At 46.9% G+C, this 17308-nt stretch overlaps 1 protein-coding gene across 1 annotated transcript; it reads right to left on the bottom strand.

Annotated features, from left to right (window-relative positions):
- Positions 1 to 758: 758 nt before the first annotated feature.
- On the bottom strand, positions 759 to 16493 carry LOC102926809 (uncharacterized). The gene is given in 5 exon segments (XM_076573131.1): positions 759 to 925; positions 928 to 1695; positions 12682 to 13040; positions 13668 to 13933; positions 16353 to 16493. Coding segments are annotated over 5 exon segments (1701 nt in total).
- Positions 16494 to 17308: the final 815 nt, after the last annotated feature.

Raw genomic sequence — 17308 nt, 5'->3', positions numbered from 1 at the left:
TTTGTTGGGCCCCAGGCAGTGGGACCAGGACCTGTCCCTAGTGCATGAGCTGGCTTTTTACAGCTTAGTGCCTATGGTGAGATGCTTTGCATGGCCTTGGTGCAGAGAGGAGGGGCTTGGACCTGCCTCGGCACAGTGTGCCAAGCTCTGCTTATTCCCCATGGGAGACCTTGCCTTGGAGGAGGGGGAATAGGCATGGGTTGGAGGAGAGTACTAGGGGGTGGAAGGAGGAAGGACAGGGGAATCTGTGATTGACAAATAGAATGAATAGAAAAATCTCTTAATAAAAAAAGAAATATTTTAAAAAAGAAAAAGGATATGGATATATAGGATGCAGAATGGATTGCATGTGCTCTAATACAATATATGAACACATTGATTTTCTAGGGTTGGGGTGAATATAAGATGACTGGTGTTCTTTTTCGTTCTGCTTTTTCTCATTTGTTAATTTATCTTCTTTCTTTCTTTCTTTCTTTCTTTCTTTCTTTCTTTCTTTACTTTCTTTCTTTCCTAGGGTGCAGATACAGAGTTGTGAACCTGGGTCTCCTTGTCACAATTTGGCCTGGATTTCACTCTGCAGGCTGACATGCCATTGATTACATTGCAATCCTCCTGGCTCATTCTCCCCAGTGCTGGGATATGTTCAGGGAATCAACATGTCTGGTTTATGAGGAAGAATGTTCAAACAACTTTTACTTTTTAGAGTGTATATGGCTGCTAGTAAAGCTGTCTTCTGTTTGTCATGTTGACTGTGGATTTCAGCAGTTGAAGAGCACAGAACAGGGATCCTTAGGATCCCTAAAGATCAACAGGAAAGGAGAAATAGTGGGGAAACCTGCAGTCAAAACTTCATTTACATGCCTCAACCAGAGACGAGAGTCCATTAAAAAAGTGTGAAAGATTACACAAATAAAATTTAGGAGATACAAGCCAACAATGTGACCACCAGCATGAGGACAGTTTGGGCTGCTCTGGTCTCAGCATGGCCTCGGTGGTTCTGACTGGCAGTGAGGATGTGCCGTGTTCGCTGGTGATGCCTATGGAGGAGAAGCACCATGGAGACACTGGTCCAGATCATGACGCTGATGAATGTGGCATCATGGGCAAAACGCAAGATGGCCATGCCTACACTGAATCCAGATGTGGAGCAGACCCACTTGCTGTTTTTGTTAGTGTCATTGCCTGTTCTCTGTGGACCAATGACTTTCATTTGAAAGTAAACATTATTTATGACACTGAACAACCAACAACTGTAACAAGAATAACTCTGGACATTAGGAGCTCTTCCTTGAGGTATCAGCCTACCCCAGTGACCAGGAACAAGAGTGAGAAACTGGTGTATGCTCAGTGCGCTGGTAGAGCACATGTTTGTGCTTCGAGCCACTACACGAATGAAGAACTCAATTTTGCATTTCAGGTTAGTTGGAGGACTCCTTGGAGCAAAAACCATCATCTTGTTTGGAAATGCAGTGACCAGGAGAAGGAAGGCATTGGCCACAGCCAAGTTGGTGACAATGACCTGTGTGGGCCTCAGTTGAGAACCAGTAAATTTGGGAGAGAAATTGTGGAAAAACAGAAGAATGTTGGCCAGAGTCCCAATTCCAACCTGGGAAAGCAGGAGCATGTGAAGAGCCAATTCCTCAGTTGTTTTTAGAGCTTTACTCTGAGAGGACACGGACATGACTTTTGTGCAGGCTGGAGTGATGACCAGAAGGAACACTGCTGTCCTCAAAACGCTTCTCAAAGTCTGAGCATTAGAATGATTTGAGTCTTTATTTCTTCTATGAAGGGAGACACTACTGTATCACAGTATAGGAGCTTGTCCTGGAGAACACTGCAGAGACAACTCAGACTATTACTTTGTGCTTTATGTATTTTCCCTCACCTCATGATGCAAGTGTATTAGTGATACAGTTGTATCATTCTTGGTCAACATCACACCCGTTGTAACACATTATGATATAAAAACACATGAACACTGAACAGTGGAACACATTTTTTTTATCTTTCAAATTCAACATCTTCCCTCAATGATAAAAAGTGTTAAGAAATACAAATTGGAGGTTGGAGTGATGGCTCTTCACAAGACTCATGTTCAAATCCAGCACCCACATGGTCGTTCATAACACCTGTAACATCAGTTCCCCAAGTTGAATGCCCTCTCATGGCTTTTGTGGCACTGCACAAATGTGGTGCCAGACATACAGGCAGTTAAAACTCTATATACATAAAATAAAATTACTATATCTTAAAAAGGATAAAAATACAAATTTATAATTCATAAAATCATGAAGGTAAATTAAGTAGCAAAAATCAGATTTTGAGAAAATTTTATGCAGATTATCAAAGTGATAGAATACAAAATATTTCAATAAAATAACCAGTTCTCTGATCACAAATATGAACTTCAATTTATATACACATATCCTTATACACATAAATAACCAGAAAATTTCAATAAGGAAACTCCTTCAGAGAATAAACGCCTTATATGAGGTGATTGGATACAAGACCAACTCAAAAAATCAGTAGCCCTCCTACATACAAATGCCAAATGGATTGTGAAAGAAATCAAGGGAACAACACCCTTCACAGTAGCCTCAAATAATATAAAATATCTTGGTAAAACACCAACCAAGAAAGTGAAAGACCTATATGACAAGAACTTCAAGTGTTTGAAGAAAGAAAATGGAGAAGATATCAGAAGATAGAAAGATCTTACATGCTCATGGATTGGTAGAATTAACTTGTAAAAAGGGCCATCCTTCCAAAAGCAATCTACAGATTCAATGCAAATCCATTAATATTCAAACACAAATACTCAACTACATATGGAAAAACCAGAAACCCAAGATAGCTAAAAGAATCCTGTTCAATGAAAGAACTTCAAGAGGTATAAAGATTCCAGAGCTGAAGATATACTACAGAACAATAGTAATAAAAATCATATTTCCTGGATAAAAACAGAGAGATATGGAATCATAGACCCATACAGAAGTCCGTACATGTGTAGACACCTTACATTTGACTAAGAGCCAAATTATACAGTGGAAAAAGCAAACATCTTCAAAAATAATCCTGGTCCAACTGGATGTAGGCATGTAGAAGATTGCAAATAGATCCATATCTATCACCATGTACAAAACTCAAATCCAAGTGGATCAAAGAACTCAACATAAATCCAGCCACACTGAATCTGATAGAAGAGAAAGTGGAGAATAACCTTGAATGGATTGACAAAAGAGACCACTTCCAGAATATAACACTAATAATGAAGACACTAAGATCAACAACTAATAAATGGGACCCCATGAAACTGAAAAGCTTCTGTAAGGCAAAGGACACTGTCAATAGGACAACACAGCAGCCTTCAGAATGGGAAAGATCTTCACCAACCCACATCTCACAGAGGGCTTATTCAAAAAAAATATATAAAGAACTCAATTTACACACACACACACACACACACACACACACACACACACACATGGATTTTTCCATATATATATATATACACACACACACACACACACATATATATATGACAAAAGTATTTCTTTCATTCATAATTTTGTGTATCTTCCCTATTTTAATGAGGAAGCAGAAACTGGAGATGCAGCTGAGTCATCATCAGCTTCCCTCAGCCACACACAAAATGATTGATACATCATCACAGTTAAACCTTTTGCAAAGACAAATTCTTTTGAAACTCGTGTCTTTAAATCATGGCTTTGAAGGCTCTTATTTAATGTGCAGCTGACTTCATATATTGTTTTCCAGAGGAACAATCAGTCTTCATCCATCAGCTAAAAATCAGACATCAAAACATGAACTAGATGTCAAGTTCAACATCATTTTCTACTAAGTGTTAAGCTGTGAAACACATTTCTTTGGGATGAAGAAATCATTGACATCATTAGGTAAAGAAGAGACAAAACGCAACTATCCTAACCATTAATGTTGACTTCAGAAGAGTTGCAATAGGGATAAGAGAATGTTATGCAGACATCTACAGTTGCAATAATCCCACCTGTCCAGCCACAGCAAGGATAGAGATTCTCACAGAGATGAAGGCCAGCTCCTATACACTTACTGAAGAAACAAAGCTCCTATTTAGTCTCCATTTTAAGATCTTCTCTTCCCTGAGACAGTTTCAAGGAAATGCTTACCTCTCCAACATTTTCCAAGGAACATTGTGCAGATGACTGAATGAAAACAGGGTACCAGTGCTCATAAAAAGGACTGTTGACTAGACTAACATCCCTCAGAGAGTGCATTACTTTGTCATCTGTCATGTCAGTGACAGTGTTTGCATGGAGACTACCTCCAATGAAGGAAAAAAACATTGGTCCTCAGGGCAAATCACAATTTTTACCTTGTTAATGATAATGTTTTTTACTTTGTTGGACATTAAGGGTTAGCTGTCAGAAGTTAGAGAAAGTTTCCCATGTTTCCTTTGGGAGCATCTACGTTTTCAATTTGTGTTGTCCTCAGGTGTGGGGAGGTGCACTCCAGTGTAGATCAAGGGATTTGTTGAATGTATTTCCAATGGGGCTTATTGTACAGTACAGTTTCACACTTTCAAAAATGCTGACATGAAGTCCTTCTGGAAGACCATCAAAATTTAATCAGGAGTCTGGTATTTTTCCATCTGTGAATCAACAAGTGTTGGGAAAGAGCCATGAACTTGATGTAAGCCAGAACAGAGATGAGTCACACAGTGGCAGACAGCCCCATGATGGGGAGAGGGGCTTGAAGAAATACTAAAGAATAAAAACCATTGTGTCAATCATGCTTAGAGCAGAGAAAGAAGGAAGGGTAATTCAGAGCAGCATGGCTGTGCTCTGTAAGAGCCTTGCAAGGATATGGGAATAAAGGAAGGAAAGTACAATATTTCATCAAAGTGAATTTTTTTTTACAAATCTATTCTTCAGCAAGGCTTAAGGCACACCCATCTTTTAGGGGTGGTCCTTCCTCTTGGTATAATGTAGGGTATAATCTCCTGGCCAGGTGATTGGCCCATGCTGTGTGAATGTTGAATCTCCAGTCAATCCAGACATTCTACTGTGTTGGATACAATGAGTTTTTCTTTAATTAACTTCTTTGTCAATCTAATTTTTTGTACAAAAATTATCCCTGGTCAGTATTCCAGGAATTATGAAACATCTAACTAGATCAAAGATACAAAGAAAAAGACAATGACTTGTGTGGGGGTCCTCTCCCTCTAGGCCTGTTAGCCACGAGATTGAGAGGTGAAAGAGGCAGATGGGGCAACAGAAATATTTGGTGACCCATGAGCAGGAATGTAGCTAGCTCTTTGGGATACAGATTTCAGTGAATAAGTTCAATTTTATTCCAGAGTATAAGGAGCGTATAGGATTGGGGAGCTAAGGGACAAACCCTAATTCGCATTAGTTGGCACACCCCTATCACAAGGCTTAGTATGTACAATAGGGTCCTATAGCAGACAAGTCTTCTTAGTGGCGAATCTGTGCAAGGCCTAAGTTAAAGAAGAATCAGGCATTTGGTTTCAGAGACAGCTTTTGGATTAGGTCATTTTTCCAGGCCTCAGGACATTCTCCAGATAAAGCTAGGTAGAAAGCAGGAAGTTCTGCTAGAGGGAGGTGGTTCCATTTTGTCCAACTAATAGAAAAAGCTGCTAGGCTTATGGCAGGCTGTGACCTTGACCAGTCAGCCATGGCTTCCAACATCTTCCTGTTTTTGGTTATTAATGAAGAGGCATTACTGTAAACCTTCGGGAATTTGTCGCCTGTGACAGAAGAGTTCAGGGTCTGGTAGTGAACCATGACCTTATTGTGGTGATTTTAGCAATGGTACCGAAGTCAATAAATAAGGCAGGGGGCAAGCATCCAAATAAAACAGCATAATCAGAGGACTGACAAAGGGTGGGAGCCAAGATAATAAGGGGTTATGGATCCAGATAATTTGCTCTATGGCTGGAATTTTTAGAGCAGGTCTTTGTGGAATATTTTGAGGTGGTATCATTAATTTTTAACAACATTCGATTTGTTTACATAGAAGTAACATTCTTCTCTAAATACCAAGCAAGTCTTCCCATATTCAGTGGTTATTATGTCTAGTGTTCTTCTATTAAGGAGCACAAAACCTGCAGGATGGTTCATCTGTCTTTGGAGTGACTGGAGGCTCTCAGTTGTAGATGTAATTGTCTGATCAAGTCTGTGTCTGAAGTCTCCAGGCAGAGGATGTGTCTGGGTGATGGCAGTTGTTATTGCCCTGGAAGATCAAAGGGAGATGGCAAGTCCTATTTCTACCAGTACAGGAAAGAACAGCTCTCATCTTTGGTTAATAGCAGTATTTCTCCCTCCTCGTCATATAGTTAGACCTGTGGAATAACCACAACAGGGGTACAAAACCCTGAATTCAGAGTGTTTGAGACCATGATGGGAGAATAGAGGAAGGATGGCAGTGAAAGCTGAGAGTTCACATCTTGATACTCCATAAGTGGGAAGAAAGTGAACTTGGGATGGTGAGAGTTATTTAAAGTTTAAAGAAACTTTAAACTTTAACCTTGGCCCCAGTGATAAACCTGCACCGAAAAGGACACACATCTTTATCCTTTCCAAACCGCAACCACCTCGAAAGCTAGTATTAAAATGGCAGAGCCTTATATGGTGTACCTTATCCAAACCACAACAGCATGAAAGTCAGATAGTGAGAGACTGCACCTGTTCCCTGAGACAGAGCCTGCCAGCACCCAACTGGACTAAGAGAGTCCACTAGTGCCATTTGGACTAAGAGCTGCTCCCTGAGACAAAGAATCCATCAGCATCTACTCGACCAAGAGCTCCCACTGGATCAAAAGTATCAATCAGACCAAGAGAGCCTCTCTCAGACACAGACACTGCTTGCACTGAGTGGTGAAATAGATGGGTAGACACCAGTGCCAAAATACAGTCAACAACATAAAAACAATATGGCTCCATCAGAACCTACAAAGGCAAGACCTGAACATACCAACACAGAAGGAACAGAAGATATCTATTGGTGAAATTATTTAGGCAACTCCATGTAGTTAAAAAGGGAGGTTTATTTTGTGGGGCAACTCACAGGTGAAGGGATAGGTAACAGGGTCTGGGAAAGGTGTAGCACAGTCTGGCGGTGTTCTTTGGAGAACTCTGCTCGGTCTACCTCCAGTGTCCACGATCCAGGAACAAAGAAGGCTGGCACATCTGGATCTCAGGTCTTTAGGGTCCCCTCTTGGCCCCGCCTTGTAGGCATGACAGTTACCTCAGCCTCAATGGGGGTTGGAACTTCCAGATCAAAGCTAGAATGGCTACCCAATACAGATATCTTCCATAAAAGTGACTTTAAGAATATACTAGAGATCTTAAAAGAGGAAATGAAAAATTCCCTTAAAGAAATCCAGGAAAAGTCAAACAAAAATGGAAAGCAATCAGTAAATCCCTTGAAAGCCAAGAGAAAGCAATTAAACAAGTGGGGGAACAGTTCAAGATTTCAAAACTGAAAAGGAGTCAATAAAGAAGACACAAACTGAGGGAATGCTGGAAGTGGAAAATCTGAGTAAATGAACAGGAACTACAGATGCAAGCATAACCAACAGAATACAAGAGATTAAAGAGTGGATCTCTGGTGTTGAAGATACAGTAGAGGAAATAGATTCATCAGTTAAAGAAAACACTAGAGCCAACAAAGTCATGACCTAAAATGTCCAGGAAATTAGGGACACCATGAAAGGACCAAACTTAAGAATAATAGGGATAGAAGAAGGATAAGAATAACAACTCAAACGCACAGAAAATATATTCAACAAAATCATAGAAGAAAACTTCTCCAACCTAAGGAAGGAAATGCCTATAAAAATACAAGAAGGTTACAGAACACCAAATAGACTGGATCCAAAAAAGTCTCCTCGCTACATAATAATCAAGCCACTAAACATACAGAATAAAGAAAAAATATTAAGAGCTGCAAAGGAAAAAGCCCAAGCAACATATAAAGGCAATTCCATAACAATAACACCTGCCTTCTCAATGAAGACTCTAAAAGCCAGAAAGTCCTGGAAAGATGTTATGCAGATACTAAGAGACCATGGATGCCATCCCAGAATATTAAAACTAGCAAAACACTCTATTAACATAGACAGAGTAAACAAAGTATTCCATGATCAAACCAGATTTAAACAATATCTCTCCACAAATCCAGCCCTACAGAAAGCACTTGAAGGAAAAATCCAACCTATGGAAGTTAGATACACCCATGAAAACACAGGCAATAGATAGTCCCACACCAACAAATAACAAAGAAGGGAAACATACAACACTATCATCAAAAAATAATAGGAATTAACAATAACTTGTCATTAATATTCATCAATATCAATGGTCTCAATTCACTTATAAAAAGGCACAGGCTAACAGAATGGATACAAAAACAAGATTCATCCTTCTGCTGCATACAAGAAACACACCTCAACTTCAAAGAAAAACACTACCTCAGAATAAAAGGCTGGGAATAGACTTTCCAATCGAATGGATTTAAGAAGCAAGCTGGTGTAGCTATCCTATTATCTAATAAAATAGATTTCAAACTAAAATCAATCAAAACAGATTGGGAAGGACATTACATATTTATCACAGTGAAAATCAACCAAGATGAAGTCTCAATTCTGAATATTTATGCCCCAAATAAAAGAGCACCTACATTTGTAAAAGAAACTTTACTAAAGCTTAAATAGCACATCAAACCCCATACACTAGTGAAAGACCCCCGAAGGCAGTCTTCCCTCTGGAGAGACCCTCGCCCAGAGATCACACCGAGACCACGAGTCAGATGCAAACAGCAAGAGGCTTTATTCAGGAACACGGGTACCCGGGGCAACACAGTCCCTCAAGAAGCTCAAGAGACTGGCGCGCCCCCGGGCTGGAGCGGAGGGTTTTTATAGGGTCGGGCAGCAGGAGCACGAGGAGGGCGGGTTCAAACTCAGGGCAGCTCATGGTTTACAGGGTTCTGATTGGACGATTCAAATGAGGCCGGGTTCAAACTCAGGGCAGCTCGTGGTTTTTCCCCGAGCTTGACACGCCTGCTGCCTGGCTCCAAGTTGTTTTTCTGACCTTTAGTACCCTTTTCTGGGGCCAGGAGGCCGGCCGTAGACACCCCGCGCTTTTCAGACCTTACTTGAAATGGCGTTAGGCTAAGCTAGTATGCTGGGGTCTTTCATTCCCCCATTTTCTTATCTCAGGGAATGGAATCCTCCATTCATGGGGAAGAATAGGGATGTGGCTCCATTCCCACTTGGTTGAGTCGTTGGTATTGTTGGGTCAATACCAAGGTCTGAACTATAGAAACACGTTCCCTGATAAATTGGACAAGTCTGTTTAGGATGTAGGGCCCGAGCGTCAGAAGGAGCAATAAAATCAGAAGGGGCCCTATAAGGGTGGAGATGAGGGTGGTGAGCCAGGGGGACCTTCCGAACCATCCTTCAAACCACCCCTGCTGTTCTTTAAAGAGTTTTTGTCTCTGTTCTAGTCTCTTTCTTAACTTAGCCATGCTATCTCTCACCACCCCAGTATGATCCGCATAGAAGCAACATTCTTCTCTAAGGGCAGCACATAACCCCCCTTCCTGCAGGAAGAGGAGGTCTAATCCCCTCCGGTTCTGCAGAACTACCTCCGACAGGGAGGTGAGTGACTTTTCCAAGGCACTCACGGATTCTTCCAGTGCCTGGATATCGGTATGCATGGCAACCTGGAGTTGTCGGAACTGGTTGGTTTCCATGAGGGCAGTGGTACCTGTGCCTATTCCGGTGGCGATCCCTCCCATTGTTAATCCACCTAGTATCAGGGCCAGGGTTAGTGAGACTGGCTCTCTTTTTATACGGGGGACCCCTGTTTCATATCGGGCATAGATATCTTCAGGTGTATGATAGACTATCCTGGGGTACAGTTCTATGAGCACGCAATAATCGGCCGTATTAACTAGTATTGAGGGGGAGAGGCATGGTGTAAGTCCAGTGCTACAGGCCCAGTAAGTTCCGTTGGGAGCCACGAGATAATGGGGTCCTGGTACAAGTACCTGGGTGAGATTACACAGGTGTTGGTAGGTGTAGGGTACTGTCCCCAGACATAGTCCTTGTCCTGACACCTCGGAGATTGTGAGCTTATGCTGAGGTGTTGAGGCACATCCTGATGGGGGTGAAGAGGAATTGGTGAAGCTTCCGACTACGGCCACCCCCTCATAATAGGGAGGTGTGGAAACTAGGCATAACCAGCACTCCTGAGTCCGATTTGGGCTAGTAACATTGAGGGCTGAGTAAGCGCCCTCTATAAGATTCAATAGCCGGTCTCCCGTACCGGGTCTGGGTGGTTGGAGGGTGACTGGGGTTACAGCGGCATTCGGAGCCGTGCTTGGGCGAATGGCCGAATTGGGTCGGGTGGTAGCCCTCGGGGGTGCTGGAGCAGGTAAAGAGGGGCGCTTTTGGTCAGAGAGAACCTGGTTGGGGCCTATAGAGGCGGAGGGCTCCTCAATTTTAAGTTTAATCATAAAGGTAAATCCCTGGTCCTGTCCTGTCATGAAAAATCTAAGTCCCCATGTTTTTCCTTTAATCCAATCTTGTGCCGTCCCCCTTCCTTTCTGAGTAAAGGATATGTTTAGGGGGTTGCAGGTGAAGTTTATACAGGGGCCCTCCCCCTCCCAGTATGTACTAAGCTCGCCTGGGAAACCCCAACAATGTGCTCGGGTGAGTGGGCGCCATGTGCGGCTTTCCCCTTGGGTAGTCCTTTTTACCCTAATGAGGTCCCAAGTGGATGAAGGCTTCCAATAGGTATTGCCAGTTGTTTCACATCCCCATGCTTTACAGAAGTAACTTTCATAACCCCCACATTGGCTAATCAGCTTTCTGTCCCTACCATCCCGGGGGCAGACGTAGAAGGATAGTTGTGACAGGGCTGCCCTGGCTTTAGGGTGGCCACATCCGTATCTCCCGTCACTACATTTGCAAGTTCCCTTACCATCCTGACAGACGTCTGGTGCTCTGGGGTTCATGGGGTCAGTGGTAGGGATGTCCCAGTCCTCTGACCCTGCTGCTAATTGGCAGAGATCTGGATGTAAGTTAGGCCACCATGTAAAGGGGGTGTGAAAGGCGGTCGTTTGCCAGACCGTCTCCCCAGTTTGTGAGATGACCTGCCAAGTGAGCCTCTTAGCTAGGTGCGGGCTCTCTGCCGCCCTAGTCCCCTGGGGGTAGGTAGAGATTAAGAGGAGGGGGAGGAAGAGGAGCCGCGGGTCAACCTTATTTTTAAGGGGTTTCGTGTATGGCGCACTGTCCATGTTGACTTTCTGGATCCTGCTGGGTCGGGTTCCCTGGCAGCCTTCACATGAGAGGCGTGGATCCATGCAGCAATCCCGTCGACCTTGAGTGCAGTGGGGGTGGTCAGCAAGACAGTATAGGGCCCCTTCCACCGTGATTCCAGGCTCTTGGTCTGGTGTCGTCGGACCCAAACGGAGTCCCCGATCTGGAAGGGGTGGGGCACCACTGGCTTGTCTAGCTGCTCCTGATAAGCCTTGGCCAGGGGCTTCCAGACCTCCCTCTGCACCAACTGGAGGGCTTGAAGATGTGCTTCTAAAGTAGGGGTGGTGGCAAGAGAGGAAATATCAGGATGGAGAAAGTTTACAACAGGAGGTGGGGCCCCATATATGATCTCAAAAGGGGTAAGGCCGTGTGGGCCGGGGGTATTTCGGGCTCGATAGAGAGCCAAGGGAAGTAGGAGCACCAATCTCTAGTGCCAGTTGCAAGCGTTAATTTGGTTAGAGTCTCCTTAATTGTCCTATTAGCTCGTTCTACCTGTCCTGAGCTCTGGGGGCGGTATGCACAATGGAGTTTCCAATCAACCCCCAATAGTTTGGCCACCTTCTGACTTACCTGGGAGACGAAGGCAGGCCCGTTATCCGACCCCGATATTTGAGGCATCCCATACCTGGGGAAGATTTCTTCCAACAGTTTCTTTGTTACCACGTTAGCCGTCTCATTCTTGGTTGGAAATGCCTCGATCCATCCAGAAAAGGTGTCCACGAAGACCAGGAGATACCGGTACCCGTAGAGTCCAGGTTTTACTTCTGTAAAGTCTATTTCCCAATGAACACCAGGACGATGGCCTCTTTGGCGGGCCCCCTTGTTTAGATGAACCTTTCCTGCATTGACTTGAGCACAGGCTGGGCAGGTAGAAGTTACCTGCTGGAGTACCTGATCCTGGTTCAGCAGCACTGCCCAGGTGTTTTCTCTGTCTAATAAGGTCTTCATCTTGTTTTTGCTCAAATGGGTCAATGCATGGAGGAATCTCAGCATATATCGGGTATGGGAGGTTGGCATGACCATCCGGTCCCCTAGTATATATGCCTGTCTTCTTTGTTCCCAGTCCGCCCCCATTTTCTTTGCTAGCTCATGGTCTTCTGGGCTATAGGGCACGGGCTCTCTCTCAGGCTGTGGTTCTTGTATAGCCATCAACTGGCTGTTTCCTGCTGGCTGGGAAGCCACTGTTCGGGCAGTCAGATCTGCCAGCCGATTCCCTCTGGCTACCGCAGAGTCATCCTTTTGATGCCCCGGGCAGTGGACAATACTGAGTTGGAGCGGGAGGAACAGGGCCTTTAGGAGGTCCAGGATCTCTTTTTTGTTTTTGATTTCCTTACCCGCGGACGTCAGCAGGCCTCTCCGTCTGTAAATTTCCCCGTGGACATGTGCAGTGGCGAAGGCATATCTGCTGTCAGTATAAACTGTGAGCTTTTTACCTTCTGCCATCCGGAGGGCTTGGGTGAGCGCAATCAGTTCTGCGCGCTGGGCCGATGTTCCGGGCGGGAGCGGCGATGCCCATACCACTTCCGATTCGGTGGTTATAGCTGCTCCGGCTCTGCGCTCCCCTTCTTCCAGGAAACTGCTCCCGTCAGTGTACCAGACAGCGTCTGGATCCTTGAGCGGCTGGTCTGTCAGATCAGGGCGGGTGCCATGTGCTTCGGCTAGAATCTGGAGGCAGTCGTGCTCCTCGGAGGGGCTAGGCAGTGGCAGCAAAGTGGCAGGGTTAAGGGAAACTGTCGGCCCGAAATTTACCCGGTCTGAGTCCAATAGTAAGGCCTGATAGTAAGTCATTCTGGCGTTAGAAAGCCATCTGTCCGGTGGTTGTCGGACCAAGGCCTCCACTGCATGGGAGGCCAGCACAGTCAATGGTTGTCCCAGAGTCAGTTTTCCCGCATCTTTGAGTAATACGGCAATGGCTGCCACCATGCGGAGGCATGGAGGCCATCCTGTAGCCACCGGGTCCAATTTCTTGGATAAGTACGCTACAGGTCTCCTCCAAGGTCCCAGTCTTTGCACCAGTACCCCCTTGGCAACACTTGAGTTTTCATCCACAAACAGCTCAAAGGGCTTGGTTAGATCTGGCAGACCCAGAGCCGGGGCCTCGAGTAAGGCCTTCTTGATCTGTTGAAACGCTTTCTGATGTTTCTCCTCCCATTGGAACATGGTCCCTGGTTTAGTGAGGGGGTATAATGGGGCTGCCAGTTCGGCAAAGCCAGGAATCCAAAGGCGGCAGTACCCAGCCGTACCCAGGAATTCTCGAACTTGGCGGGGGTTCCGAGGAGGGGGGATGGAGATTATCGTCTCCTTCCTTGCTTCTGTTAACCATCTTTGCCCCCCGCTCAGGGTGTAACCTAGGTAGGTGACCTTGTCTCGGCATATTTGGGCCTTTTTGGCTGAGGCTCTATAGCCCTTCTGCCCAAGTCTGGCCAGTAAAGCTCGAGTGCCCTCCATGCACTCGGTTCGACTCCTGGCCGCCAGGAGTAGATCGTCCACATACTGGAGCAGAGTCAGGGTTGGGTGTTCGACCCGGAATCCGGCCAGATCTGCATGTAGGGCCTCATCAAAGAGGGTTGGGCTATTTTTGAAGCCCTGCGGGAGCCTGGTCCAGGTTAATTGTCCCGAGAGCCCTTTTTCTGGGTCCCTCCATTCAAAAGCGAATAGCAGTTGACTTTGAGGGTGCAGTTTTAAACAAAAGAAGGCATCCTTCAGGTCTAGCACAGTGTACCAGACGTGGGTCGGTGGTAGGGTGCTCAGAAGGTTATAGGGGTTAGGCACCGTGGGGTGTATGTCCTCCACCCGCTTATTGACCTCTCTCAAGTCCTGGACCGGCCTGTAGTCTCCTGTCCCCGGTTTCTTAACAGGCAAGAGAGGGGTGTTCCAAGGTGATTGGCAGGGCTTTAACACCCCTTGGTCCAGGAGCCTCCGAATATGGGGCTTGATCCCCTCATGAGCTTCCTGTGACATTGGGTATTGTCTGATTGAAACGGGAGTCGCGGAGGCCTTTAGTGAGATCATCAGCGGTGGCTGATCGCGTGCCAACCCCAAGCCCCCAGTCTCTGCCCAGGCCTGAGGAAACTCTCTCAGCCAGTTCTGTAGCTCCTCAGGTGACGTCTCCGTGGGTTCTGCCTCAAACAAACGGTATTCTTCCTCTAAACTGAGGGCAAGGATTTGTAGGGGGTCTCCTTTAGGACCTGTGACTCTTGGTCCCTTCTCATCAAAGTAGATTTGTGCCTTCAATTTGGTTAATAGGTCCTGTCCTAACAGCGGATGGGGGCATTCAGGTATATGCAGGAAGGAGTGAGTTACTTGCCCTGATGCCAGTTGGACCTTTCTCTCGGCAGTCCAGTGATACCTCTTGTTTCCAGTTGCCCCCTGCACCAGTGCAGAGTGCCGGCTAAGAGGCACTCCGGCATGGGTTAGGACTGAATGTTTGGCACCAGTATCAACCAGGAAGGTCACGGGCTGCCCCCCGATCTTGAGGGTTATCCTAGGCTCAGGGGGGGGCTCCTGGCCTCAACTCCCCTAGTCCTCTAGATTAAGGAGGTCCACGGTTTTGGGCTTGGGTCGGTGGAGTCCTTGTGGCTTCTTGGGGCAGTCTCGGGCCCAGTGTCCCTTCTTCTTACAGTAAGCACATTGATCTTTATCAAGGGGTGGCCTCCTTCGCTCTCCCGACCTATCTCCCTCTCTCCGCTGTCCCTCAGACACAACGGCGGCCAAAACCTTTTTCATCTCCCTATGTTGTTTCTTGTCCCTTTCCTCACGTTTCTGCCATCTCCTTTCCTCACGCTCCTCAGGAGTTTCTCTCTTATTGAACACTTTCTCTGCTTCCTTCAATAAATCTGGCAAACCTAGCGCTTGCAAACTTTCCAACCGCTGCAATTTGGTTCGGATATCTGAGCTAGACTGGTATATAAATGACAGGATGACACCTGGAGCTTGCCCTGGGTCTTCTGGATCATACGGAGTGTACATCCTATAAGCCTCCTTCAGCCTCTCTAAAAATGCACCTGGTGTTTCTTCCTTTCCCTGTATCACATTCCTTACCTGAGCCAAATTGGTAGGCCTTCTGGCGGCCGCTCGGAGACCCACTAAGAGCAACTGGCGATAGAGACGTAGATGCTCCCTACCTTCAGGTGTATTGAAGTTCCAGTCTGGGCGGGTCAAGGGAAAAGCTGCATCGATGATATTTGGGAGTTGGGTTGGCCTCCCGTCATCGCCCGGAACCTGCTTCCGGGCCTCCAGGAAAACTCTCTGCTTTTCCTCTACTGTTAAGAGGGTCTGCAGGAGCTGCTGACAGTCGTCCCAAGTCGGCCTGTGAGTCACTAGGATGGACTCAATTAGGCTGGTCAAGGCAACAGGATCCCTGGAGAAAGGGGGATTATGTTGTTTCCAATTATAAAGGTCTGAGGCAGAGAAGGGCCAATATTGTAACTGATAGTTGAGGCCTTCCCGAAGCGGGAAGGCTTTGGACTTAGTGGGGGGGCCGGCTCGGCGGCCCCTGAGGCGGCCCGCGATGGGGGACTGGACTGCTTCCTCTTCTTCCTCCGAGTCCCCAGCGAGCGGGGTCATCACGGGGGGGGGGGGGGGGGGCGGCCGCCGGGAGGGTCGCAGCCGGCGCCGTGACAGGAGGCGCCGCGAGCGCAGCCGTGACAGGAGCCGCCGCGAGCGCAGCCGCCTGGGTCGGCTGGTAGGGCGGCGGTTCATTTACCAGCAGATCTACAAGAGGAGAGTTAGGGTCAGGGGGAAGGACAGGGGGCTTGGAAGGCTCCCTGTGGGGAAGGACTGGGTAGAGAGAAGAAAGGGGGTTAGGAGGCGCCGAAGGTTGGGGAGTGAGAGAGGGTTGTGGGAGGAAGGGCTTGACCCAGGGGAATGGGTTTTCAACCAGGGATCTCCAAATGGTGATGTAGGGAACCTGGTCTGGATGCCCATGGGGGCTGGGGGCAAACACCTTCCTCTCAACCTGTAAAATGAGAGAGAGATTAAATGACCCTTCCCGTGGCCATCCTACATTCATCATGACCCATTCGGCCTCACAGAGGGTCATCCATCTGTTTTTCTTGATGACAACACCTTCATTGCTCCCCCGGCCTTTGACGTCCGACCAATGGTCAGTAGTTAGGCTCAAGGGGGTAACGACAGTCTGTCCCATATTAATTCCTGGATGGAGAAGGATTAGACAAAGAACGCAAAACAAACCGACATCACAAACAAGAAACAGTTTCGCTGCGCGGCTCCGGTGTAAAACCGAAAGCAAAAACTCAGATGGGGACACGGAGTGTTTGAATTCTCCGTCCCCTGCCAGCACCACGTATCCTTCTGATACGGGGGTGGCCCCGAAAAACCGTGCCCCAGAGGGGACTTCCCGTGCCCCAGAAGGGGACTTCAGAGACCCGTGGAACGTCTTCCAGGGTCGCAGTGGCGAAGTCCGAGCTCGTCAGCTCCTTCAGCCCCACTGACTCCAGACCGATTCAGGCGCGCAAACAGACAACATTCAACATTCAGATAAACCGACAACACTCTGACAGGACAGAAACGACATACACCAAGGCCGGCCGGCTTACCTCCTGACAGTGGGTCGGTGGTCCCGAGGCGGGGGGTCTCTAATCCTGGGACGAGCCCCCAAATGAAAGACCCCCGAAGGCAGTCTTCCCTCTGGAGAGAACCTCGCCCAGAGATCACACCGAGACCACGAGTCAGATGCAAACAGCAAGAGGCTTTATTCAGGAACACGGGTACCCGGGACAACACAGTCCCTCAAGAAGCTCAAGAGACTGGCGCGCCCCCGGGCTGGAGCGGAGGGTTTTTATAGGGTCGGGCAGCAGGAGCACGAGGAGGGCGGGTTCAAACTCAGGGCAGCTCATGGTTTACAGGGTTCTGATTGGACGATTCAAATGAGGCCGGGTTCAAACTCAGGGCAGCTCGTGGTTTTTCCCCCGAGCTTGACACGCCTGCTGCCTGGCTCCA

This window comes from Peromyscus maniculatus, chromosome 1 (assembly GCF_049852395.1).
Source record: "Peromyscus maniculatus bairdii isolate BWxNUB_F1_BW_parent chromosome 1, HU_Pman_BW_mat_3.1, whole genome shotgun sequence".
Taxonomy (NCBI): Eukaryota; Metazoa; Chordata; class Mammalia; order Rodentia; family Cricetidae; genus Peromyscus; species Peromyscus maniculatus.
The sequence above is the reverse complement of the archived record's forward strand: the minus strand, read 5'-3'. Positions and strand labels throughout refer to the sequence as shown.